Here is a 27,751-nt window from a genome sequence, read left to right as displayed (position 1 = left end):
CGATGAATATGGGGATACAGATCTCTCTTTGAGATCCTGTTTTCATTTCCTTTGGATGTGTACCCAGAAGTGGGATTTTACTGGATCATATGGTAGTTCTATTTTTAATTTTTTGAGGAACTTCTATACTGTTTTCCATAGTGACTGTACCAATTTACATTCCCACCAACAGTGTACAAGGGTTCCCTTTTCTCCCCACCCTCACCAAACTTGTTATCTCGTCTTTTTGAGGATAGCCATTTTAACAAGTATGAGGTGATAATTCACTGTGGTTTTGATTTCCAATTCCCTAATGATTAGTGATGTTGAGCACCTTTTCACGTACCTGTTGGCCAGGTATGTCTTCTTTAGAAAAATGTCTATTCAGTTCTTTCTGACAGAATATTTTTATATGACTGGTAATAGTTTCAAGTATTCAGAACAGAAAAATGTTGAGGCTGTCTGTAGTTGGCTGTGCTGATGTAGAGAAAGCAGGACGAAAGTACCCTGAATGTACTATTTCCTCAGTTTTCAAGCAGATCATTCTTATCTAAATGTTTAGGACTCTTAAACTTAATCCAGAGAGGGGCCTGTCACTTATTACATGTGTCTTTCTTTTAAAGCATAAGCCGGATGACATGTTTCCAATTCTCTGAGGTTTCTTGCTCAGAGTAATATATAAAAAGTCTTCAAGGTTCTACATTATCTTACCTACCAACTCCCTTAATTTTACCAGTTTGACTTCATTTCTTGCTACTTGCCCTCTCATCCACACCGCTCTATTTCCAGGAGTAGTATGGCAGGCATGCTGCCACTTCACAGCCCGTACACTTCCTGTTCTTTCTGTCTATAAATCTCTTCCTTCACAGTCCACGGCTTGTTCCCTCAGCTCTCTCAGGTTTCTATTCAAACGCAATCTGAGAAAAGGGGAGAAAAGGGAACCCTTGTACACTGTTGGTGGGAATGTAAATTGGTACAGCCACTATGGAAAACAGTATAGAAGTTCCCTCACATGTCAAGCACCATTCCTGCTGTTTTATTTCCAAAGCACTTAGAACCATTTGACGTACTATATATTTTAAAAGTGTATTTGCTCATTGTCTCTTCTAACGCCTCTAAAATATAAGCTCCTTGAGGGCAGAGATATTATTTATTTTATTCACAGCCACGTTTCCAGTGCCTAGCACAAACTATTCAATAAATACTTATTAAATGAATAAACTTCATCTTTCTTTTTGAGTTGTAAAAGAACTGTGGTCATCACAGACTTTTCTTCCCTTTATTGCCACTGAGTGACCAAAATGGGGCCTTCCTGAGGAGGACATCAGTTCATTTGGTCAACATTAAACATACTTTGCGAATACAGGCATACCTCGGAGATATTACAGGTTTGGTTCCTGACACTGTGCTAAAACGAATATTGCAATAAAGGGAGTCACAAGAGTTTTTTGGTTTCCCAGTGCCTGTAAAAGTTATGCTTACACTATACTGTCCATTAAGCGTGCAATAGCATTATGTCTAAAAAAACAATGTACCTACATTTATAATATACTTCATTTTTTCCTTTTTATCTGGGAATTCATAATGGTTGACAATTTGATCTCAGCCTAAGAGAATGGAAAAGAGTTTACACTTGATAGAAAGGATCAGTAAAACTAGTAACTTTTTTTTGCAATTTATGTGAGAGAAAGAGGCTTAGAGAAGGAGAGGAAACAATGTGTCTTGAAAGTAAGTAGGAAACGATCACAAGATTAGAATTAGTTGCTTGAAGCAAAATGTGATGAGAAATCATTGGACGATTTTGAGGGGTCTAGTAGTATAATTAAAGAAATATTTTTAGGACTTTGATTTTTACAATTATTAGGATAGTCCGAAGAAGAGAAGTCAAAATTTAAGGATATTTATAAAAAAAAGTTTGGTATATTTGAGGTTTGAAATAATCTGAACAAGAAAAATGAAGGAGAAATGGCCACACCAGGAGAATTTGAGAAAAAGCAGTAATGAGAAGCTATTCGGGGTGTAGGGGTTATAGAAGGACAATAAGTTTGAAATACCAACTTGGCATTATCATTGCTTTAGGATAAGAGATAAGAACTATAATTTACTCTCAGTTTCCATTTTTTAGAGGCTAAAAAATCAGGTGGCATTTGCTGTAGATGTTTTTGGAATATGTTTTCTTCTCTACAATTGCCTAGTTAGCAGGGGGAGGGAGGAATGTTTTCACTAGGGGTAACAATATTTGTTGTATCCATTAGAAATTGTAGGTAATGTGGATGAGATAAAAAGTACTGATGTAGTTTTAGAAATACTGAAATGATTTAGGGGAATAAAAGTTAGATGCATAAAAATGCTTTTGTTTGCTAAAATTGCTGTTTTTAGATGGAGTTTCCTTTTTAAACTTAACCTCAAGACTACATTTACTTTTGTTAATTTAATAGGTCCATCTGTTAATTTAATAGGTGACAGTTGTCACAGGAAGTTGGGGAACATTTTTTTATCAGTAGGTATGTATATTGTTGGCTTTCAGATACGTTATGCTCTCGGGTATCTAAGCCTATTAGACAAGAGACAGAAACTTAGAAAGATACAAATGGCAGAGCAACGTTTTTCAACAGAATTACTATTCTGCTCTTTGGCTTTCCCTTTGTTATCCTATTCCTCTCCCTTTCCAGTTGCTCAGAACGTACCCTTCTCCAGCTTCCTGCAGAGTTTAACACTTTTGCTTCAGTGTTAACACATAGAGTAGAATAAAGAAGGACAGATTTAGCCTAGACAGCTCAAATAGTACTTTTCAAACACTGACTGTATGTTCAGTACTATGCTTGGCTCCAAGCATACAAACCTGAATACATGTGATCCCTTGTCATGAGAAACTCATAGTAGAGCAGTCTAGTGGCAGAGCATCCACAATCTACAGTAATACTTTCATAGAGATACTTGAAGAGCTAGTTTTCCATTTAATAATTTTAATAGAAACAAATTTGTAAGCAGTCAAAAAATGGTCCTCTCATGGCCTTTCTTCATAGATATTAAAACCTGTTTTTAGAATTGCATGCTTTAATATTTTTTAGAATTACTCTTATAGAGGGCAAATGAAATACTCATTGTTTAGTATTGTTTGACCAACTTATTTTAAGTAGATTGACAAAAGCATTTTTGGTAGTATATTGAACTAAATATGGCTTTATTTTAAATTGTTCAAATTTTACATTAATTAAAATTAGTGTTATTAAAAAGTATCTTTTTAGTCTAAGCATGTTCTGATTCTTAACATTTTATTTAATCTTTAAGCTATATTCCTCTTCCTAGTCCCCTACTGAGTACTTCTGATCTTCTGTTTTTCAAAATTTTTTCTTTCTCAGCATGAAAACCCTATTGCTTTATAGAAAAATGATGTCTGAAAATGCATTACCAAATCCCTTTAGATGATAGAAGAATACATTTTTGCCTTGTTTTTTATTGTACCTTTTAACTTAAACTGGTCTCACACATGAACTTTCTTAGAATCAGGCAGTTCCTGGTTCCTATGGGCCTTCCTGTTTTCTCAAATAAAAATAGAAAAGCACCTCAGAAAGGAAACCTGGTCAGTGTGAACTACTTTGTAGGCTCAGTTAGTCCTAGTTGTGACCTGGCTTATAGAGATCCAGGTATCTGAAAGCTTTGAATATTTTTGCATGCAATTTTAAAATAGAGGAAAAGGAGGAGATTCTAAATAATAACCAGAGAGATGCTACATAATCAGCCATGAACTTGTTTGTATCTTTTGGGGGAGGGTGGATGTATGGAGGTTGGATGGAAAGTGGTAAATCCTTTCTTTATAATATTTATTAGAAGTAAGAAGTTGTTTAATACTGAGACTTTATTCTTAGCCACTTTGATGTGTATATTTGTTTCATGCCACTTTTCCAGATGTTAGCAAGGACTAGGAAGTTTTGTTTTTTAATCATTGGAAGTAAGAATTCTAAATGAATTATTCAGTTTTAAAGCATCTTGTAGATTTCCTCAAGTAGTAACTGCCTTTAGTCTATATTTTGAAGAGAAACCAAGTTAAGGTGAAGAAATGATAGTCATTAATAGTAACGATAATAGGTAACATATATTAAGTGTTTGACACTATGCCAAGCATTTTATATGGTTTATCTCATTTAATCCTCACAACTGTATAAGGTAGGTATCATCATTACATCCTTCCATTACAGAAGAGGAAACTACAACTTAGAGTGGCTAAATAGATGGTAGTTCAAGGCCACGTTGCTAGAAAGTAGTGGAGCTAGGACTTGAACCAAGTCACTCTAAGTATTATAGAGCAAACCACAAAATCATAGAATGGTAAATATAGTAAGTCTGAAAAATTAGTTCCCCAACCTTTATTATCATCAGTTTGTTTATATATTGTTTGCATGTTTACATTCAGTTTTAGCATAGTACACGTTGGCATTTCCGAGGGCTTGTTTAGGGGGATTCTAATTCTCATTCTTAAATCATGCTAATAGTTCTCTCTTTTTCTTTCCTTGATAGTAAAAAACCCCTTTGATGAAACATTTGGAAACATAAAAGTAAGTAAAAAATCTTAATACTGATACTTTGTCTTACGTTTTATATGATAAAGGTAGTAGGATGACTATCACCTAAAAAGTAGTAATTTTAAAGGGAATAAATTTTCTTATTTTTGAGTATTCCTTGACCACAGTATAATTAAATCTGACACCGATTTCCACCTAAGAGCTGACCTGTTTATCACTTTGAGGTAAAAGCCACTGCCAAGTAAAATGGCAGTGGCATGTCTTCTGGGGATCTGGTCTTACCCTTAAAAGTATGCCTCTTTTCTTAATTGTTGGGTACCCTAGCAGTTTTTGTCTTTTTTGCCCTCCTTTTGTTCTCTTTCGATTTTTTGCTCATTGGCATGCCTTTTCAACTGTCAGGAAGGCAAAGGATTTAGAGTCTTATGCAACTTATTTATGATTCCTTTTATTTTTAAAGGATTTATAATGTTAATTTTAACCTAAGTTTTACTCACATGAAAATAGTTTTCACTTACCATTCATCATTATAGGCACTCCAAAGATTATGATATTTGAGTTTATATTATAATACACAATTAGTTGTTAATTTTTTTTTATTATAGGAACTGACAGTAATACAGACCTGTACAGAAAACATTATTTGTTGTACTAAATGATATGTAATAATGTGTAATCAGATCCATAGAATGTTACTTTAGATTGTTAGTAATGATTATTTTCTGTAGTATTCTATTGTTGTGATATTGTTTTTTTAAAAAAGTTGACTTTATCATATTTAGTATAACATTGCTGCTGGCATCATAATTTAAATTTGCACAATATACTCACTGAGCATTGAAAAGACAAGACTTTATTTTCTTCTGTATAATTTTCCCCTTGGGGGAACCTGAAGTTCCTAATCTCTAAATAATAATAATAATTGTAATGAAGATAATGGCAATTAACTTACATTAAGTGTTTATTCTGTGCCAGGCACTATGCTAAGTGTTTAAAATCCATTAATATCATTTAATCAGGGACTTGATACAAAAATTGAAAATATCCTTGAGAAAATTGGCTGAGATACAAGAGGGAAATATTTAAAGGTGATAATATGTGAGAAAATTTGGTAGAGTCACCCTACAGTTTGGTTTTTCCCTCAAGCATGAGAACTTTGCTTCAGAGAATGATTTGTGTTAGTAAAAGAAAATCTGGAGCTTATCAAAACACGCAATTAGAAGGTAGCTATTTCAAATTAAAAAATTATTTTTGTTTAATGGAAGGTTACTTGAAAGCTTACTTTAAATATGGATTTATTTGTAGATCTTTAACTTGTTTTCAGGGTGATCAGTAGACACATTTCAAGCTGAATATTAGGAGGCAATCTGAAAAGCAGACAGAATGGAAGAAGTTTGTAATGAAACTATAAGCCAATATAAGTTTCTGTAAGAAAGTAACTTTAACATTTGATTTACACGCTTTTCGGATTTACTTCTAGTTTAGCATATTGGTGCTAAAGATTATTGAACCTTTCTATTTCTCAAAATTGATTTGTTCCCCTTAATAAAATGTTCCATAAAAACTATTTAGGTCGTAATTTAGTTGATCATTTGGATGGCACTTGACACCCTTGTAATATATAGATGGTCATTTTGAATGAGTTGCTGTTGGAAAAATAATTCTTGAAAAAATTATAGCTGAGCTTTTTGGGCGTTTAAATGCATTGTATGCGAATGGAATAGCATGTATGTTATCCAGTATGAGATCCAGTTACATATGATTAGGTTTTGTTATTTCTTCTACTTGTCTAGTCCAGTGTTTTTTGTTGTTGTTGTTTTTAACGTATTTATATATTTGTTTTTTGGGTGCATTGGGTCTTCGTTGCTGCACACAGGCTTTCTCTAGTTGTGGTGAGCAGGGGCTACTCTTTGTTGCTGTGTGGCAGCTTCTCTTGTTGTGGAGCATGGGTTCTAGTCGCATGGGCTTCAGTAGTTGCAGCATGTGGCTCAGTAGCAGCACACAATCCCTAGAGCGCGTGGGCTCAGTAGTTGTGGCGTGTGGGCTCAGTAGTTGTGGCTCATGGGCTCTAGAGCATAGGCTCAGTAATTGTGGTGCACGGGCTTAGTTGCTCCATGTCATGTCAGATCTTCCCGGACCAGAGATCGAACCCATGTCCCCTGCATTGGCAGGGAGATTCTTAACCACTGCACCACCAGGGAAGTCCTAGTCCAGGGTTAATATATGTGAATCAATAGATGAAGTTTATTCCCAGGCCTCTGATGTTCATTAAAGATGTAATCACAGAGGACAGTGTCAAATTTTTGGATTTAGTTTTGGTTTTGAAAGGGGTGTGGGGATAGGCACGATCAGGACATGCAAAACGAAAAGGGAATCGGTCTCTTTTCCAGTTAAGGAAGGAAACAAACTTCAAAACTCTCAACCACTTTAGTCCTGAAGCTTAATCAGATTTACCTTGGTTTTATATGTCAAGTCCACAACCTACAGTATCATTGGAACTCCTCATCTTGTTATGTTGAACATATTTATTAAAAAACGATTTTGTGGTTTAATCTATCACAGATGCATAGCTTTCAGAATCTTGAATTTCAGCTACAGTTACTTTTTGATGTCTAATTTTTGCAGTTTGGATTTTTAAGCTTATGTGATAAGGACTGGCTTGATTCTGAATCAGGTTGAGATAGAATTGAGGGGGTAAAAAGCAAATGGGTTGGAAGGCAAGTAGTCAGCTGAAGGAATGTCACTTATCTCTAGCAACCATCTCACATAGAGCCAGGGACTCTGGTGGTAGGATTATGGAGCCTTTGATGAGTTTTTCTCTTCCTAGTACCACTCATTAAAGCTGCATTGATCCATAGTGTGCCATCCATAGTGTGCAGACTTGTCTCTTCTGTCCTTGAACATATAGCGTGAAAACAAATGGATGAGATTACGTATCATTGGGCATATGAATTTTACTTTCCCAGCTTTTTTACTATCCTGTCTGAATTTGTTCCTGGTCATGTTCATACAGTAATCCTATTTTGTTAGAAACTTAAGGAGAAAGGAAATAATAAAGACGTAGCCCCTCATAAATCATGAGTTTATTTCAAATAGTGTGATAAGCTATTCTTACCCCCTCTCCTAACCTACCCTCCCCCGTTGCTTGTATCAGTTTCTCTTAATTGTGATTGCTCTTAAATTGAGGTCTCATTGCTTTAGACTACTTGTCAGGGTGCTTAGACATTGCAGTAGTCTGCGCTCTGGTTTCCTTTCATATGGTCAGAATAATATTCCTGATGCACAGTTCTGTTTTACTTTTCTTGTCCTAAATGTTCAGAATGAAGTCAAACGCTTTGTCTTGGTATCTAGAGCTCTCTAGCCATTGAATCCAAACCGCTTTTCTAGTAGTTTGCTGAGTCAAAGTAGGCTCTGGTTATGTAAGAAATATAACCAAAGGTTTTATTCCTTCAGGCCCATGCTGTTCCTTCTGCCTGGAATGCTGGTCAATTCTATTCTTTCTGTGAAGCCCGATTCAGATATTCCCTCTTCCATAAATGGATCTTCCCTCCCCTCCATCTTCTGTATTTACATTGTACCTTGTTTGCAACTATAATATAACGTTTAGTCTGTTTTTTGCCCTTGAGAACAGGAACCATCTTGTTCCCTGGGTTTCTTGCTTTGTTGAGAACAGTTCTTAACTCGTAGTAGATGCTCATTAAATGTTTGTTTCACTTTAATGGTTCATAAATTTATACAGGGCCACTTTGGGACCTAGGAGGGGTTGAGGGTTAATTTAATTGAAGTGTCACTACTCATTCCCTTATTATGTGGTTGAGGCAGGTTAAAACAAAACATGAAGAAAACAGTCTCATAAGAATACACATGAGCGTGCATTGTATAGAGGGGGATTGGGAGCATTGTTTTGGTGGCTGGGGGAGTTTGTTGTATATAAGACATTTTCTAGCACTAACCTTAGTGCCAGTTTCCCAATCATCCTCAAGAAGGTAAAATATTTAGAGTGATAGTTTAGATTCTTAGATTAAGGTTTCTTTAAAATATGGTAGCCGTTGGTTAAATATGAATTTGTCTTTCAGATTATGTAGCTTCTATGGTTTTTAAGTTCATTCACTGTTTTTCTTTTCGAATAAAAATTATTAATTGGTGCATTTTTCTCCCCGGAATCGGATATTTTATAATAATTTCTTTTAAATTTAGGAAAGTGAGAAAAATCATATGATGAACACTTTATACAAGCTTCATGATCGATTGGCACAGCTTGCAGGTAATTGTTTTAACATTCATAGTCTCTAAAACTGTTTTGAAAATTAATTTGCATATATAGCATGCAGTATCAGTAGAAATGGTTTTTCCCAAGTTCAGTGTTGTTATATTACATTGTGGGGTGTTTTCTCTTTAGAAGTTTTTAGTCCTTATATGGAGTGGGTTTTTATCTGTATAGATATGTTTAATCAAGGCCTTTTTCCTGCCTGCCATATGTATACAATGAAATATAGATATATACTCTATGGTAAAAGTCATCACTTTTTTTATTGCATTGATAATAAAATTCTGAAAGCTTATATATTAGTTAAATTGGGTAAGCAGTGGATTAACTAAAATCCTCAAATATAAAAGTGCAGATTTTCCTTTGGTGATTGTATAGGTGTCATTTCCTTGGATAAAGTAAATATATTACAGAATTTTTTTCTCCTGAAACATCGCATTTTCCTCATATTCTGGTCTTAGTAAGACTTTGAGAGTTCTCAGGTATGCAACATACCTGCAATTAGAATAATATAGGTGAATTGGCATGAAGTTTAGCATTTATAAAAGCTGTAGTAGCACCTTATCTGTTTATTACCTTTTAACTTCTTTCAGTTATTTCACATATAATCTGAAAGAAGAGACTTTGGATTCTCTTCATATAAACAGTTACAAGAAAAGAAAAATGTAGTATTCCAAACTTTTGTTTGTAGCAGATCTTTTTGTAGAAACTAGATCATTGGTAGAAACCTAGTAGGTGAATGTGGAACTTCTCTGGTCGAATGGAAGCATTGAGAATCCTTACAGTTCCCCATCCTCTCACCAATCTTTGTTTTTTTTCGGGGTCCTTAATTCTGGTCAGTTTTTTTTTGGCTAATAATTGTGTGTATATCACTAAAAGTCTTCTTTGCATTGACTGACAGACTGTTATATACATATGCTGCAAACTGATGACATTTATTTGGTATGCTGTAGCACCCAGAAATGAAGTATATAATCTACATGGAATTCCTCATGTTGCTGCTACAAGCTTCTAGAGCTGTCTCTATAGCAGTGTTTTATGAAGTGTGTTAGATTGGCATAGTCTGGGGTGCTTTTAAAGATATAGATTCCTTCCTCTACAGCAGGGGTCTGCAAACTTTTTTCTGTGAAGGAGCCAGAGAGTAGATTTTTTAGGTTTTGTGGGATAGACTGTCTCTGTCACAACTACTCATTTCTGCTGTTAGAGCCTGAAAGCAGCCATAGATAATACATGAATGAGCGTGGCTGTGTTGCAATAAAACTTCATTTATAAAAACCGGTGGTAGGCCAGATTTGGTCTGTGGGTTTGCCAACCTCTGCTGCAGATCTGTGGAATTGGAATCTCTGAGGATGGATTATAAAGTTTGAAGACTTACATGTTCATCTTATAGGTATTTCTACCTGTTTTACAACCATGACCATTAAAATCTGGCTACTTGAACAAAATGATAAATAGGAGCATGGTTGCTTTTATGATAGAAAAATTTGCCAAGGATTTTACTTTAATTATTGTACTTTTATGTTAAATTTTTTTTTTAAAAAGAACTTGAAAGAAACAAGTGGGAGAAACTTAAAATTGAAGTTCATTGTAAGGATAATTGATCTCTAATAACCACAGATAGCCTGAAAAAGAAAAAAAAAGGCTTTGGATTCTTTTATAAATAGTTACAAGAAAAGGACAATGTAGTTTTCCAAACTTTTGTATGTAGTACACGTATTTGTAGAAACCAGATTATAGGTAGAAGCTTCTAATTTCCCTATTGATTTGTGTTATAATAATTTTTTAAGTTATGCATACTCCTTGCTAAAGATAGGCTTAGTAATACTCCGAAAATGCACATTTTAATTCAAACTTGAACTCTTGAATTATTAGTTTTAGTTAATAGATGTATGAGTTAGCACAATGAATTTTCCCCCTTGAAAAATAATACATCTATAGAGGGCTTTCTTTGTGCCAAGATCTATGGATAGGCATCAGCATGACATGGTTCCTACCCCTGGCTAACAATTTCATTGGGAATGTAAGAGGAATGTATGTTTCTATCTAGACTGAAATACATTTAAAGGTTGTGGTTGATATAAAAATATTTGTTTATATTGCCTATTGAAATTTATTTCTAGAAAATATAAATGAGTGTTTATCTTCTTTCTTTACTGATTATAATAATATAATCTATAATTGTGTAATTTGTAAAACTAGTTTGATTAATCATATTTGTTTTCTTCTGTTTAACATAGTACTGATTCAAAATTAATAATATGCTAATCTTTCCAGGAGATCATGAATGTGGCAGTTCTAGTCAGAGAACACTTTCTGTCCAAGAGGCAGCTGCATATTTGAAAGTAAGCAGTGAAATTAGAATTTTAATAGCTCTATTCTTAAAGTTCACAACTTATATCTACAGTACCATGCATTTGATTACTTTAATTGTACTGTTACAAACTTGGGCCTGCTGTTTGGTGTAATGTGAGCAGATAGAGAAAGCAAAATTACTCAACATTTTTTGTTTTAGTTTGTTTTAGAACATTCTCTGTGAGAGAATGCACATTAGTTTGGAAAGGGTGCAGACACCATTGGTGAGAGAGAAATTGAGATAAGTAAGTAGCATATAAGAAAGCAAGTGAGCATCTAACCATTGTCATTTATTTCAATTCTTCTGCCCCGGGATAATTTTATTTCAGGGTTCTAAGAGAATTTGCAGATGTATTTTCTATACCACTGTAAGTAATCTAGGAAATCCTAGATAAAAGGATAGGTACTAGAAGGTTAAGATGGACAGGTGTCACTCTGATTTCCAAAAAGGGGATAGTGGATTTTGAAAACCCTACTGGGGAGCTTGATGTTAATCCAGTTCCATAAAGATAATTCCATAAAGATGTGAGTACTTGCAGATGGAAATGCTGATCCCTAGAAGTTGGCATCCATTCATCGTGAACAAGTCATGTCATACAAACTTCATTTCCCCCCTTTTTGTGGTAAAAAAACACGTAACATGATATCTGCCCTAAAGTGTACAGTATTATTAACTATATATGCATCATTGTGCAGCAGATCTCTCAAACTTTTTCATCTTGCATTACTGAATCTCTGTACCCATTGCACAGCAACTCCCCCTTTCCTCCTCCTCCCAGCCCCTGACCACCACCATGTCACTTTCTGCTTCTGTGAGTTTGACTACAGTAGATACCTCGTAAAAATGGAATCATGCAGTATTTGTCCTTCTGTGACTGGTTAATATCTCTTAGCACAGTGCCCTCAAGTTTCACCCATGTTGTACTATATGACAGGATTTCCTTTTTTAAGGCTGAATAATATTCCACTGTATATACCCCACATTTTATTTATCCATTGATAGGCTGGTGAATATTTAGGTCTTTCCACTTCTTGGCTATTGTGAATAATACTGCAGTGAACATAGGAGTGCAAATATCTCTTAGATCCTGTTTTCAATTCTTTAGATAAATACCCAGAAGTGAGATTGCTGGAACATATAATAGTTCTAGTTTTAGTAATTTGATGAACTTCCATACTGGTCTCCATAATGGCCGCACCATTTTACATTCCCACCAACATTTACAAGGGTTCCCTTTTCTCCATATCCTTGAAAACTCTTATTTTGTTTTCTTTTGGTTCTGGTTTGTTTTTTAATAATGGCCATGCTAACAGGTGTAAGGTGATATCTCACAGTGGTTTTGATTTGCATTTCTTTGATGATTAGTGATGTCAAGCATCTTTTCATATACATATTGGACATTTTTATGTTTTCTTTGGAGAAATGTTTATTCAGGTCTCTTAACCCATTTTTTAAATCAGGTTATCTGATTTTTTGTTATTGACTTGTAGGAGTTCCTTATTTACTTTTGGATGTTAACCCTTATCAGATATTTGGTTTGCAAATATTTTCTCCCATTTCACATATCCTCTTTTTACTCTGTTGATTGTTTCCTTTGCTATGCAGAAGCTTTTTAGTTTGATGTAGTCTCACTTGTCTCTTTTTGCTTATGTTGCCTGTGCTTTTCGTGTCATATCCAGAAAATCATTGCCAGGTCATATTTAAAAAATCATTGCTAAGGGCTTCCCTGGTGGTGCAGTGGTTGAGAGTCTGCCTGCCGATGCAGGGGACACAGGTTCGTGCACTGGTCTGGGAAGATCCCACATGCCGCGGAGCGGCTGGGCCCGTGAGCCATGGCCGCTGAGCCTGCGTGTTCGGAGCCTGTGCTCTGCAACAGGAGAGGCCACAACAGAGAGAGGCCCGCGTAACGCAAAAAAAAAAAAAAAAAAAAAAATTATTGCTAAGACCAATATCATGAAGCTTTTCCCCTGTATTTTCTTCTAAGAGTTGTTTTTTTAATATCATTCCTTATTTTTTGTTAATTAATTTATTTTTGCTGTGTTGGGTCTTCATTTCTGTGCGAGGGCTTTCTCTAGTTGAGGCAAGCGTGGGCCTCTCACTATCGCGGCCTCTCTTGTTGCGGAGCACAGGCTCCAGACGCGCAGGCTCAGTAGTTGTGGCTCATGGGCCTAGTTGCTCCACGGCATGTGGGATCCTCCCAGACCAGGGCTTGAACCTGTGTCCCCTGCATTAGCAGGCAGATTCTCAACCACTGCACCACCAGGGAAGCCCCATCTTCTAAGAGTTTTATAGTTTCATGTCCTGTTTAAGTCTTCAATCCATTTTGAGTTGATTTTTGTGTAGTGTAAGATAAAGCTTCAGTTTCATTCATTTGCATGTGGAAATCCAGTTTTCTCAACACCATTTGTTGAAGAAAGTATCCTTTTCCCGTTGTGTATTCTTAGCACACTTGTTGAAGATCAGTTGACCATATATGAGACCTTCTCTGTTTTCTTCTATTGTTCTATGTGTCTCTCTTTACATCAGTACCATACTGTTTTGATTACTGTACCTTTGTGATATGTTTTGAAGTCAGGAAGTATGGGGCCTCTAGCTTTGTTCTTCTTGCTTAAAATTGTTTTGGCTATTCAGGATCCTTTGTGGTTCCATATGAATTTTAGAATTGATCTTTCTCTTTCTCAAAAAAGTGCTACTGAGATTTTGATGGGAATTGCATTGAATCTGTAGATTGCTTTGGGTAGTATGGACATTTTAACAATATTAAGTCTTCCAATCATGAACACAGGATGCCTTTTCATTTATTTGTGTCTTGAATTTCTTTAAGCAGTGCTTGTAGTTTTCAGTGTATAAGTCTGTCACATTCTTGGTAATGTTTATTCCAAAGTATTTTGTTCTTTTGATGCTATTATAAATGACATTTTCTTAATTTTCTTTTCTGATTTTTCATTTTTGTGTATAGAAATGCAACTTCTTTTTTATATTAATTTTTTTATCCTGCAACTTTGCTGAATTGCTTAAATTGTAATGGTTTTTATTTGTGGAGTCTGTAGAGTCTTCTATGTATAAGATCGTGTTTCTGCAAACAGATAATTTTACTTCCTCCTTTCCAATTTGTATGCATTTTCTTTTCTCACCTAATTGCTGTAGCTAGGATTTCTAGTACTATATTGAATAGAAATGGTAACAATGGACATCTTTGCCTTATTCCTAGTCTCCAAGGAAAAACTTGGAGTTTTTCACAGTTAAATATATACTAGACATTGGCTTTTCATATGTGGCTTTTATTATTTTGAGGTATTTGCTTCTGTTCCTGATCTGTCAAGTGTTTTTAATAATTTAAGGTGTTGAATTTTGTCAAATGCTTTTTCTGTATTTATTGAAATGATCATGTGAGTTTTAATTTTTTGTTCTTTTAATGTGTGTATCACATTGATTGGCTTTTGTATGTTGGACCATCCTTGCATTCTTGGAATAAATCCCACTTGATCATGGTGTCTGATCCTTTTAATGTGTTGTTAAAACTGTTGAACTCAGTTTGCTAATATTTTGTTGAGGATTTGCATCTGTATTCATCAGGGATATTGGTCTGTATTTCCTTTCTTGTAGTGTTTTCGTTCAGCTTTCGTGTCAGAGTAATGCTGGCCTCATAAAATGGTTTGGAAGTGTTCCCTCCTCTTAAAATTTTTTGGAAGAATTTGAGAAGCATAAGTGTTAATTCTTTTTTAAATGTTTAGTAGCATCCTCCAGTGAAACCACTGAATCCTAGACTTTTCTTTGTTGGGAGGTTTTTGATTACTGATTCAGTTTCTGTACTAGTTATAGGTCTTTTCAGATTTTCTATTTCTTCATTATTTAGTCTTGATAGGTTATATGTTTCTAGGAATTTATCCTTTTTTTTCTAGGTTATCCAGTTTGTTGATGAGTAATTGTCCATGGTAGTCTGTTACGATCCTTTGTATTTCTCTGACATCAATTTTAATACCTCCTCTTTCATTTCTGATTATGTTTGAGGCTTCTCTCTCTTTTTATTAACTAAGGGTTTGTCAATTTTGCTGATTTTTTCTAAAAAACCACCTCTTTGTTTTGTTGATTTTTTAAAATTTTATTTCTGCCCTAATCCTTATCATTTCCTTCTGTTAACTTTGGGTTTAATTCTTCTTTTTCTGGTTCTTTGAGGTGTAAAGATGGGTGGTTTATTTGAGAGTCTCTTCTTTTTTAATGTAGGCATTTACCACTATGAAATTCCCTCTTAGAACTGCCCTTGCTGTGTATCCCATAAGAAGCTGTTGGACTTCTTGAATCTGAACGTCCATTTCTTTCCCCAGATTTGGGAGTTTTGGGTCATTATTTCTTCAAATAAGCTTTCTGCTCCTTTCACTCCTCTCCTTCTGGGACTTCCATAATGCATGTATTGATCTAACTGATAATGTTCAGTAAGTCCCTTAAGCCTTTCTTCATTCTTCTTCATTCTCTTTTCTTTTTGTTCCTCTGGATAATTTCAAATGACTTATCTTTGAGTTCCTTGATTCTTTGTTCTGCTTGATTTAAGACTGCTTTTGAACCCATCTTTTGAATTTTTCAATTCAGGTATTGTATTCTTCAGCTTCAAAATTCCTGTTTGGTTCTTTTTAGTGTTTTCTCTTTATTGATATTCTCATTTTATTTATGCATTGTTTTCCTGAGCTTGTTGAACATCTTTATGACAGTTATTTTTAGATTTTTATCAGGTAATTCATATAGCTCAGTTTCTTTAGGGTCAGTTCCTGGAGATTTATTTTGTTCTCTTAGTTGGGCCATGTTTTCCTTGTTTCCTTTGTGTGCCTTGTTACCTTGTGTTGGGATCTACCATTTGAAAACACAGCCACATCTGCTAGCCTTTACAGACTGCCTTCATGCAGGGGAAGACCTTTACCACTGAGCTCAGATAGAGATTCTGGGGTCCCCTCAAACCTTTTTTGTGGATGCATCTTTTCTGGACCTGTGGGTGTTATTCCCAACCAGAGAGATTTTGCAGGTTTCTTTTTATAGGAGTGTGTAATCTCTTGCTCCCTCTGGTGTCTGTTTGCTATACTGCGGGTTCTCTGGAACCGCAGGAAGCTGTCCAGCTCTTTTTTATTTTCAGCAACTCCCAGGCATCTAGACTATGTCAGATCTCAGTGCTCTGAAACAAGTGATACAGAAACCGGTCCCTTGGGCAGCTCCCTGAGAAACTGAAACATTGGACACATGTTCCAACTCTTTCCCTCCTTGGGGAGAAACCAGGAGTTAGGGGTTTTCTGCCACTTTTCTGCACTGAGCTGCAGGGAGGGGCAGTGGCAAGTGAGTATGTATTAGTTCATTGCCTTTGTTCTTGGCAACCCCCAACCTGGTGCCCTTACTTATTAGTGCTAAGATTCAAGCAAGACAGAAGCCAGTCCCTCTGGCGGCCCCTGAAAAGTCTGAACATTGGGCATATGTTCCAGTCTTCTCTTTCCCTCCTCAAGGATAATCCAGGAGTTGGGAATTTTCTCCAGATCACATTATGGTATGCCAGGGGAAGGAGCTCCGGTGGAGTGAGTGTTATGAATTTTCCTACCTTCATGCAGCTAGTTTTGCACATGCTTGGGGTGTAGGAGGCTCTTAACCGGTTTCTAGATTTCTTACAAAGGGGTATTATTGAATTTGTGTCTCTGTGGGGGAAGGAGGGTCTGGAGCTTCCTATTCTGTCATCTTCCTGACGCCACCCCCTCTTTTTTTTTTTTTTTTAAATTTAGAATGTAGTATAGTTCTAAGGCTTTCAGCGAGGTTTTAGTGACAATCTGCCATGATATGCTTGTCAAAAAAGAGAAATATGGACTCAGTTCTTAACTTAATTCATAACTTATATGTAGATACTTAAAAGATGTTGAGACAGTATAATATGATGGAGATTTGATGTTGATTCCAATTCTAGCACTGGCACATAGAAACCGTGTGTCTTGGTAAAGTCCCTTTACGTTTCTGTACCTGTATCTCACTGTGAAAGTGGGACTGTTCTTAATAATGCCTGTCAGAGTTGTTGGGAGACTTGTGAGAATACAAAGTACCTAGGTCAGTGCCTGATGATTATAATAACTTCCAATAAATTTTACTTCTTTTTTTGTGTGTTTCCTAACTAATTAAACCCGTGTCCCTCTGAAGAGAGTTTTCTAATAACATGCTGCAGGATTTGTCTCTCAACCTTGTTCTTCATTTTCAGTTTTGACCTAGATGAGAACATTGATGACAGGCAAATTCGTGGATAGCGTAATAGTTAATAGATTGGATACCTAAAGGATTAGGATCCAAAAAGGTCTAAATAAGAAGGGCTTACGATTATGGGACTTTGTCTTAAGGAATGGAAAAATTGCTAGATATATTATGGGGGTGGGGGCAAAGAAGGGATTGGATTGAGTAGGCTAAAGGGTACATAGAATCAAATATTCCAGGAAAAGGGCATAGCATGTGGGAATCCAAAGCCAGCAAGCCATTCGTTATGATTTGAACATGTTTTTACTTCTGGCAGTGGGAAAAACTGATCCCAACCAGTGATGCCCTCCTGCTTTCTCTTCTTTTTTTTCCCAGTTGAATCTCTCAGAGAGGTAATGGCACAGATATCTGTTATCATTGGTCATAAATTCCTGGAGCAGGATTAATTTACATTTCAGACAAACCTCAAGACTCTTAAAATCTACTGAATTGTATTTGAAGGAAGGACTAAAGGGTTGGATGGGATAAGGCTTGGGAACAGGATAGGGCTTGATCAGTAGTTAAGCTGGAGCTGAAGAAGAGTCGGGTTGGTGTGGAAGGATGATTAACTGCCTCTCTTTCCCGTCCCCAGCCATTTGATTGGATAAGGTAAAAAGAAGGACACAGAACCAGGGTTGGGACAAGTTGGAGTCTAAGCCAGGCAGCAGTAGGGTACAAGACATTAGTTTGATTGAAGACTGGCAGCAAAGGAGTTAATGGATACACCCATGCATGAGTTAGTTGGGAACTGCCTGTATTGAGTTTAAAAAAAAAAAGTGATGCTAAAGAATTCTGGTCTTAAAAGATTTTAATATCTTTTCTCTGGGACTATTTTATGTTTCAGATTGGGTTTTGCCCTTTTTTTTTAATTCAGTAGAATTTCTAATGTATATTTTTACAAGAGATTTTGGATTAATTTCTTAATTAGTTAAGTGAAGTTACTTTATGTAGGTAATATCCTTCTTATACATTTAGGTGTGTGTGTGTGTGTGTGTGTGTGTGTGTGTGTGTGTGTGTGTGTGTGTGTGTGTGTGTGTGTGTGTGTGTGTGTGTGTGTGTGTGTTAACCTTTTCTTTTTGGAGTCCCATTTTTAGCTTTTCAAATGCTGTGAAATCTGGTATGGCTTGTTACCACCAAAGATGCAGTTTGGACTGCTACTAAAAGGAAAAAAAGCATTAAACAGGGTTTTTTCCAAAAAAATAAAGTTTTAAGGTTTAGATAAAAGCTTTTAGGTGCTGTTTTTAATAATGCTTATTTTTTCAGTATAACATTAACCCGTGCTTATGATTTAACTCATACAGAAAATAAAAGGAAAATTGCATTTCAAATTTACCACCTAAGGTTAGCCACTCATTTTGGTCCATGTTTCTCTAGTCTTATATTTTTTCCCCAATATTAGTATCACTATAAATATTATAAATGTCATATTGTAAATATTTACGTATTTTTTCCTTTAAGTTGTTAGTGTTTTCCCATGTCATTGTTCAGGTTTTTAAAAATTATTTCTTTTTATCACTAGATAATATTTCTTTACATGATTGTATTGTACTGGTTTGTGGTTTTATGAAAGTACCTTAATTTTTGCATTATAGTACTTGATTTTGTGATCATTTCCTTAGGAAATAGTCCTGGAAATGAAATTACTTGTTCAAAGAACTTTTGTTAATGCTTTTGATATATGTTGCCAAATTACTTTCTAATTTTTAATGATAATTTTAGCACAGTCTATCCAAAATTGATATTTTATTTTACCCAAGTTCTAGAATAAGTATGGAAGAACCCCACTACGAAGCTGGTATCAAATAATGATGACCATATATATATTGTAGGCTTTCTGCTTGTGGAGAGGGATCTATTGTACCTTTTATGTATTTGTACTATGGTTTCACCTGCAACACAATTAAGCTTTTGCATTCAGGAGTAAATGAGCCAGGGAATATGTAGCACTCCTACGGTATAAGCTAATTTTTTCCCCAACTTCTAGTGCATTTTAAGCACAGTATTAGTAAATGTTTGATGGAGTAAAATGAGTGAATAAGCCTCAGTAAAAATGTTTAAAATTTTTCTTCAATTTGATTCTTTACATTCTATTTTTATTTTATTGCTCCCACTTTCTCCTTCAAAGGAAATTTAAATAAATGTGACAATTAATTTAAATAACTTAAACACTTTTTCTTACTTCTCCAGTGTTTTTCTTGAACTTTTTATTCATCATTTTTGAGATTGAAAGCTTGTTTGTTTTGATTTGTAAAGTTAAGAGGTCCCTCTGGTGGAACATTTAGGAAATACATGGCACTATATTTTCATGAAAAGACATAGATTGCTTTTAAGTTAAATGGTGGGAGCTTTGTATGATAACTTAACAATAGAATGATGTAATGGATGGTGGTTCATTTCCTAGGTCACTTTCAAAACCTGTTTAATTTTTAACCCAATATGTTTAAGGTTTGTGAAGAATATAATAGGAAAGAAGATAGCTGCAAATGTGCCAAATTATGGGCTGGATAGATTTTTTATGAACTAGCTTGGAATGCTAATCACTGTTAATAAAATTGTGTCTTTGTGGAAAAATAAGTATTCTAAGAAATGGGGTGAGGAATACATTTCATAATAATTATAATATTTCAAGTATAATTTATCTTAGTACTTTCTGTATGTTACCTTTGATTTCACAATGATCCGGAAAGGTAGGTGGTATCAGACCCACTTTATTAAGAAACTAAAGCTCAGAGAGGTTTAATAACTAGGTCTTCCAGCTAGTAAGTGATGGAACTGTGAATAGAATCAAAGTATTTGCTGTTTTCACTGTATTGTTCTACCTCTTAGATGGAAGGCCTGGGTTTATAGCCCCTACCCTCATCTATTAAGTGGTCAAGGGACTGACCCTGAATAGGGTTTAGAATCTGAAGAATTGATCAAAGTATATTCATCTGCATAAATGACTTATTTTCTCTTATTTCCGCTTAAGGTTATACACATAGCTATTCAGTAGTGGAGTCATGATCTGATTCCAGGCCTCTTTGATTCTAAGGACCATGTTCTTTCCGTTATTCTTGGAGGTGAAAGATCAAGTTTCCACTGAATCATCAAGAATTAAATCATACTCACTATTGATTTCTGTGTGTCGTATTTTACTTAAAGGTAACATCTAATGTATGGCATATATCATCTCACAATTAAGCAGAATATTCACTAACTAGAAAGCCACGTAGCTATTATTACCATGTAAATTATCCATTTGTGAACTATATCCAATAGATTTTTAATCTTTGCTTGACTTCTCCCTATACCAGTATCATTTTCCCTCCTTACAAATGTTTTGTTACTTTATTTAATGAACGGAATCTTTTACATGAAACAGTATTATTTTTGTCCTTTGTAATCCAAGTTCGAAGCATCTGATACAGGTTTTTAAATACACATTTTTGGCTAGTTATTTTGAAAATAAGTAAATTTGTAATTGGGAATCATGGGTGTGTGTGTATGTGTACACATATAGTATATTAAAATAGATTTGTTAAAGATTTGGGAAAACATGCTTTGAATTTAGAAAGATTTCTATGAAGCAATCAGCAGTGTGTTAGCAGAACTATTGCCTATAAGTAACTAGTAATAAGCAATTATGTTAATAGTAGCCCTGATTTTAAAATTAAAAACTTAGTTTCCTCCTGAGTTTTGTCATCAGTTATTAGAAAATGGGCGTTTTATGATACAGGAATGCCTTACCTCGAGGGCTGGCAAACTGCAGCCTGTGAGCCATTTTTTGGTATGGCCTGCTAGCTGTGTTTTTACAACATTTTTAAAGGTTGCTTAAAAAAAAAAGTGACAGAGACCAGAAGTGTATACTGCTGCAAAGCTTAAAATATTTACTCTCTGGCCCTTTACAAAAAAGTTGGCCTACCCCTGCCTTACAGCTTTCCAGGTAGCTCCAAAAAGTGAACAGTAAAACACTTCAGACTCTTATAATCAGGTAGATGCTGTGTATGCTACAGTGTTAACATGAGCTATTAATTAGCATAAGCCAGAAAAAAATTCAACTTCTATGTCTATAAAAATTCCATTTTATGATACTGTAGAACTCTAAGTACTATGTAGAATACTTGTGGAAGTAATAACTTATTTAAGAACTCAACACCCTTTTAATCTTTAATGAAGTTTTAAATAAATTATCATTTGTTTTTTGAAAATCTGTATTCATAAAGGAACATTCCATGGTTCTATTGTATTCCAGGTAGTCATTGGATATCCAGGGGTATTAACATAGGAAAGGAAAACAGAAAATGGGAAAAATAACAACGGATGCCTTTTTCTGTCCTTAGTATTTTATAACCAGAAGTGTTAAGCTCTTTGTTCTCCACATAACTTATTAGAGTAGGTGTCCTTGTTAATTTGAACCATTATGTACATTTTTAAGGATAATTAATGAAGGTAGTAATTTTGTTTATAAAGTTTTTAGCTTCCTAAAATTTTTACATTTAAATTATATAACTAGTAAACTTGGAAATTTCTTTGTTTTTACATTCTTTGACATATGTTTATAGTCTAGCCTTCTAAGTTCTGTGTAATAATGAAAACATGTCATAATATTCTGCATACTGTATTAATACAAACTGAAGAGCATATATGTAAATACAGGTTAAATACAATGTATGTATTTCATTGATTTTTTAAAAAATATCCACATCTTTCAAGGGTGCTATCATGTCTTTGTCTTTGAAGGATGAAGTCTTTGAAAGAAACTAAATGAGTACAAAATCATTTTTAAAAACCAATACATTACAAAGAGGAATCAACGCAAGGTCTTCAGCTCCCATATTAATAACCCATATTAATATCGCTTTATGGATTTTCAAAATCCTGTATAACTTGTGCTTTATCTAATCCTGATCCATGCAGTGTAACCAGAAGTATGTTCTGTTGGTGTTCCTTTATCAAAGCTTGAATCTGCTCTAATTTTAGAGTATGTGAATGTGCATTCTGTTTGATTTTTAGTTATATACAAAGTGATTTCTAATTTTATAACAATTAAAACAGTAATTGCCTGAAATTGTTTTGTATAATCGCATAACATCTTAGGGCAATATTAAACAAAATTCACTTTTTCTTCGTTATTTTCTAGTTCTTACTCAAATGAGTATATATCTTTTATAGTTATAAATAAGTTGAATGTTGTATTTTACTTTTTAAAGCATATAGCTATTTAGCTGTCATCATGATCATTTCTAAATTCATAATATCCCACTGAAGTGATCTCACATATAAACCATTTCTCAATAATTAAATACTTACATTGGCTACAATTTTTTGATATTTATAAATATTGCCAAAATTATCACACTTAAAAAAATAACAGATAGCCTGTAGTTATCTTCAGCATCTGAAAATCCTGGTAGTAGTTACACATAAGTAATGATGCCTAGCAGTATTAGTTCTGCTTCATAAAATTCTTTACTATACTTTCAAATTTGATATATTAAAATAACTGCCAGTTTCATATTAGGAAGGAAACTGATCAAATGAGAACCTTGTAATTTCCAAAGCTGTTGAAGAATATGTTGTTAAAATTCAATAGCTATTCCTTATAAACATTTTTAAGGGATTTTAAAAAGTGATTTCTTATTTCTACTTTTAGAAATTCATTTTTTGCACTTCCAAAAGTACATAAAGACATAATTTTTGAATAGAATGCAAGCTCCATGAGCACAGGGAATTTCAGCTTTTTGTCTAGTGCTACATCTCTAGGTCCTAGAATAGTACCTGGCACATAGTGAGCCCTCAATAAATATTTTGAATGAAGCAATTTTCAAGGATGTTTATTTACAGTATTATTTGGTATACTGAAATTGGAAACACTTCATGTTCATTAATAAGGGGGTGATTAGTGTAAAATAACCACACAATGGAATATTGCTGGAAAAAATTGAGGTTGTTCCATGTGTACTGACATTGACATTCATGCCACCTCATTCTGTGAATAAAGCAAGTAGAAAAACTATGTGTAATATAATACCACTTTTGTTTTTAATATTTTGATTTAAAAAATTCATAATCCATTTATGCTCAGCAATTCTTAAACTTTTTGCACTCCTAAAATTACTGATGATTCTAAATGACATCTGTTTGTGGGCTAGATATGTATTTATTTATATTTAGATATACATTTGCCATGTTAAAGTTAAGACAACATTTAAAAATTTACTTATTCATTTAAAATAAGAATAATGAATTTATTACGTTAACATAAATACTGTATTTTTATGAAAATAACTATATTTTCCAAAATAAAAACATTTAGTGAGAAGTGGCATTGTTTTATATTTTTGCAAATCTCTTTAATGTCTATCTTAATTAAAAATAACCAACTTCTCATATCTGCTTCTTCATTTAATCCATTGTGATGCTGTTTTGGTTGAAGTACCTCAAGAAAATCTAGCCTCACACAGATACGTAGTCAAAACGGGGAAAAGTATTTTAATTCTCTATTCTGATAATTGTAGATATTCTTCAATATCAAAACTCTACAAGTAGTAGTTTCTTAAAGATTAGCGGCAATGTAGAATTTAAAGCTATGTCAGCGAACTTTTCGTACTCATACTTTTCATACTAAAGCCCTTTGGTCTGTTTTGCACTTAGAATAGATCTTTTACCCATGCAAGATTTTATAGCTGATGATTGTTCATTTGGAAAATATTGGTTCACTGGTTATGCAGATCTTCCAAATGTTGACACATTTTATTATGCCATGCTCAAAAGTCACATTTGTTAATATCACAGCATAGTCTTATTGCAAAGGTTTTCAAGTATTGTGAAGTTGTTAGGCTCATAGTAATGGATGAGCATTTTTTGAAATTCTGCTTTTCACTTGAAAACTTGAATTTTGTCATTGATAACACAATCAGTTGCTTTTCCTGGAGTTGATGGGCTTAACTTCATTCACTTGTTGAGAAAACAGCTGTTAAACATCCAAGTCTGAATAATTGTCATTTGTTCATCTGCAGATAGTGTTCCATTAAAAAGGGGGGGGGACTAATTTACTCTTAATCACAATGATACTTGAAAAGAAAATTACTATTTTTTTAAATCTGTAAATAAAAAAATGAAAAGAAAACATAGCAAAATGTTCAGTGGTTATCTTAGGGTGGTGGGGAAATGGTGACTTTTTTCTTCTTTCTCCTTTCATTTTTCTGTAATGAATAATATATTTTTATTATGTTATATAGTTTAAAGTGTTATATAAAGTACGTTATTTATAGGACAACTTACACATAACAAGTGGATATGAATTATAAAGAATAGTTAGTTATTTTCTCTATTTTTCTTATTAGGATTTAGGTCCTGAATATGAAGATACATTTAACATCTCATTGCAGTGGATTTTGGAAAATGGAAAAGATGTTGGAATAAGGTAAAGGATTTGGTTTCCACTTTGTCCATTTTGTAGTCTAAGAAGTGATTTTGACTCTAAACTCTCCCTTAATTATTTTTAAATAGGTGTGTTGGTTATGGCCCTGAGGAAGAATTGACAGATATAGTTGATGTACAGTTTTTGCAATCCACAAGACCACAGATGTCCTTCTGGTGTCGTTTTCGACGTGCTTTTATTACTGTCACCCACAGGTTATTGTTGTTATGCTTAGGTAAGTTGTGAGGATGAGAAAGCAGATACAGTGTAATCTAGAATTTTTGTGTCTGTATTTCACCAAATGCCAGGATTGAGAATATACTTCTGTGATAGTTGTCATTATAAATCGCATCCAGAAGTCTTCAGTAAGGTATAAGAATATTGAGGGTTTCTATAATGTCCGTATCAATCTAAGGGCTTAGAAAACAGTGCTGTGAGGAGAGGTGGGAATCAAACTTTGTCATGTGAATGTCACAGAAAAAGCAAATTTAGTGCATAGATAGAAATCTACTTTAGGAAGTAGAACAGGAAGATACAAAAATTAAGCTTATTTTTAAAATACTATATTAGAAATTAACTTAATTAAAATTATTTTTAATTTAAAAAATACCATTAAATGACTTAAAATTTTCATTCAGATTCCTAGATTTTATGTGACTGTTTTGATTCATAACAGGAATTTAGGAGATACTCATATTTTTTTCTTTTTTCTGCCCAATTCCTGTAAAAATAATTCAGGTTACTTAAAGTTAGAGGTAGTTTGTTTACAGTCTCATAAGACTCACTTTTCTCATAGCTTAATGCTGAAAGAAAAAAGTTTGTGAAACATAGTTATGTTACTTTGTTTTCAAAAAAATAATAGAATTTAAATGTTCAGTTGTCAACGTAATGAAGAAATGGTTTTTCTGGAGATATTAAGTGACACTCTGGGAAATGTTTAATATTAAATTTTTCTATGTAATTTGATCATGTAGCTAATTCAGACCACTGTCTTGAAGGCTTATTCCATTATCCCATTATGGCAGTTAAAATAGTCACTGTAGAAACTGTCAAAATGGCTTTTTTTTGCTTTATTTTGTTAATACCACATTTAACAACTGACAAAATAACTTCAAGTTGCAGTGAATATTATTGAATGCCATTGACCACAGTTTTAAAAACAATATATAAATATTGCAGGTGTAGTGATGGTTTGCGTTGTTCTGCGTTACATGAAATATCGCTGGACAAAAGAGGAAGAAGAAACAAGGCAGATGTATGATATGGTGGTAAAGATTATAGGTATAGTATTTGTAAAAATCTAAACTACTTCTAGAATAGTCATTATGTGATAAACTACATGATGTCCAGTGATTGCTTCATTTGTAAATTTGTTTGATTTACTTTCAGATGTTTTACGAAGTCATAATGAAGCTTGCCAGGAAAATAAAGATTTACAGCCTTACATGCCTATTCCCCATGTGCGAAATTCCTTAATACAGCCTCACGACAGGTGTGTTCAACACATTATGAGTTGAAGTAAATCAGAATGTTGGTATCTTCTGCAGTCATGAAAATTACACTGAGAGTTGTGACCCTTCTCAACTAGACCTGTTTTATTGTACAGGCTTTATTTTTGTACTTTAAACTCTTTTCTAAATTTTCATCTATTATCTTCCTGATTTTGAGTGGCATAATAGACAACTGGATTTCAAAATATACACTTTTGATTCTTTGTTGTCAGTCTCTACCTTATTTCCTTTAATTCTGTCTTGATAAGGAAACAGAGACAGAGAACAGCCAGAGATGTTTTATTAATAATGTTTTAAAATACTTCCTTTTGTTGTTAATGAAGCTTTTTAAATAAAAGAATTAAGCAATAACTTCTTGAAAATAAAAGATGATGTCACATTCTAAAGCAATATTCTTACCCTAGCAACACATCAGAATCACCAGTGGAGCTTTTGTGCGGGAGGCGGCCAGGGCAGGGGGAATACCAGTGCATTGTTCCAAATATAGTCAATCTGAGGTGAGGTTCAGTCATCTAAATCTTTTTGGAAAAAACTCCTCCATATGCAGTGATAAGAACAGCCCGCATTAAGAGTAACCACTACCTTCAATGACTAATATTTGAAAAAGATGACAAGCCAAGATGATAGTAAAGTTGTCATTTTCCTTCAAATGATAGGAGAAAAATGAAGAAAGTCTGGGATAGAGCTGTTGACTTCCTTGCTGCTAATGAGTCTAGAGTTCGCACGGAAACACGAAGAATAGGTGGTGCAGATTTTCTAGTTTGGCGGTGGATCCAGCCTTCTGCATCCTGTGACAAAATATTAGTAATACCTTCTAAAGTGTGGCAAGGTCAAGGTATGTATTTTTAAACAACAAAAAAATATAAATGTAATTTTTTCAAATGCAAAAGTCTTACGTGTTTAAAGTAAAATAGTATAACTGAAAGATGTATGAAGGCAGAGTTCCCTTCCAGTTCCATCCCATAGAAGGAATCAGTGTTAGCTTCTTACATGTCCTCCCACTTTTCTCCTTGCTAATATAAACAACATGGTTTGTCTTCACTGTGATAGAATTCTAGAGACATTACTTTGATTTTTTTCCCTCTTTCACTTACCAAAGCAACTTAGTATATTAAAGATCTAACTGCATTCTTTTTCCCTGATTTTTTATGCAAATAAGACACATAATTTGTTTTGTATTTAAAACATGTGTAAGTGGAATTATAACTTTTAACTGCTCTTTTTTCAATTTTTGCTTGCCTTTCTCTTTTTCATTAAGAGTCTTCCACCTGCATATCCCATGCCAAGTAGCTTTTGTGGGTATCATTCCATATTTTTCTTAATGCTTGCATAGTTGCAAAAACAGGTATTTGTAAGTTTATAAGAGGGTTTGGTGTTTGGTTGCCGTACGTATCCAAAGTGATAACTGTTACCTCATTTGAATTTTTTGTATCTTAATGGTTATTTGCAAAAAGAAATCTCATGGCTAGTTTA

At 34.1% G+C, this 27,751-nt stretch overlaps 1 protein-coding gene across 7 annotated transcripts in view; it reads left to right on the top strand.

The window, feature by feature from the left end:
* LEMD3 (LEM domain containing 3) overlaps positions 1-27,751 on the top strand; it is an 85,285-nt gene that overhangs the window by 27,185 nt on the left and 30,349 nt on the right. For all 7 annotated transcript variants that reach the window (XR_009543391.1, XR_009543390.1, XM_060165544.1 and 4 more), the window contains exons 2-9: positions 4,498-4,535; positions 8,697-8,763; positions 11,041-11,108; positions 24,691-24,770; positions 24,857-25,002; positions 25,947-26,048; positions 26,157-26,259; positions 26,935-27,113. Coding sequence is in view for 5 of the 7 variants with exons in the window: in XM_060165544.1 (XP_060021527.1) it covers positions 4,498-4,535; positions 8,697-8,763; positions 11,041-11,108; positions 24,691-24,770; positions 24,857-25,002; positions 25,947-26,048; positions 26,157-26,259; positions 26,935-27,113 (783 nt within the window). In the remaining 2 variants the exon portion in view is untranslated. The remainder of the gene's footprint in view (positions 1-4,497; positions 4,536-8,696; positions 8,764-11,040; positions 11,109-24,690; positions 24,771-24,856; positions 25,003-25,946; positions 26,049-26,156; positions 26,260-26,934; positions 27,114-27,751) is intronic.

The sequence above is a fragment of the Lagenorhynchus albirostris genome, chromosome 11 (assembly GCF_949774975.1).
Source record: "Lagenorhynchus albirostris chromosome 11, mLagAlb1.1, whole genome shotgun sequence".
In the NCBI taxonomy this organism is placed as follows: domain Eukaryota; kingdom Metazoa; phylum Chordata; class Mammalia; order Artiodactyla; family Delphinidae; genus Lagenorhynchus; species Lagenorhynchus albirostris.
Note: the sequence above shows the minus strand (reverse complement) of the source record. Positions and strands in the feature narration are given on the sequence as shown.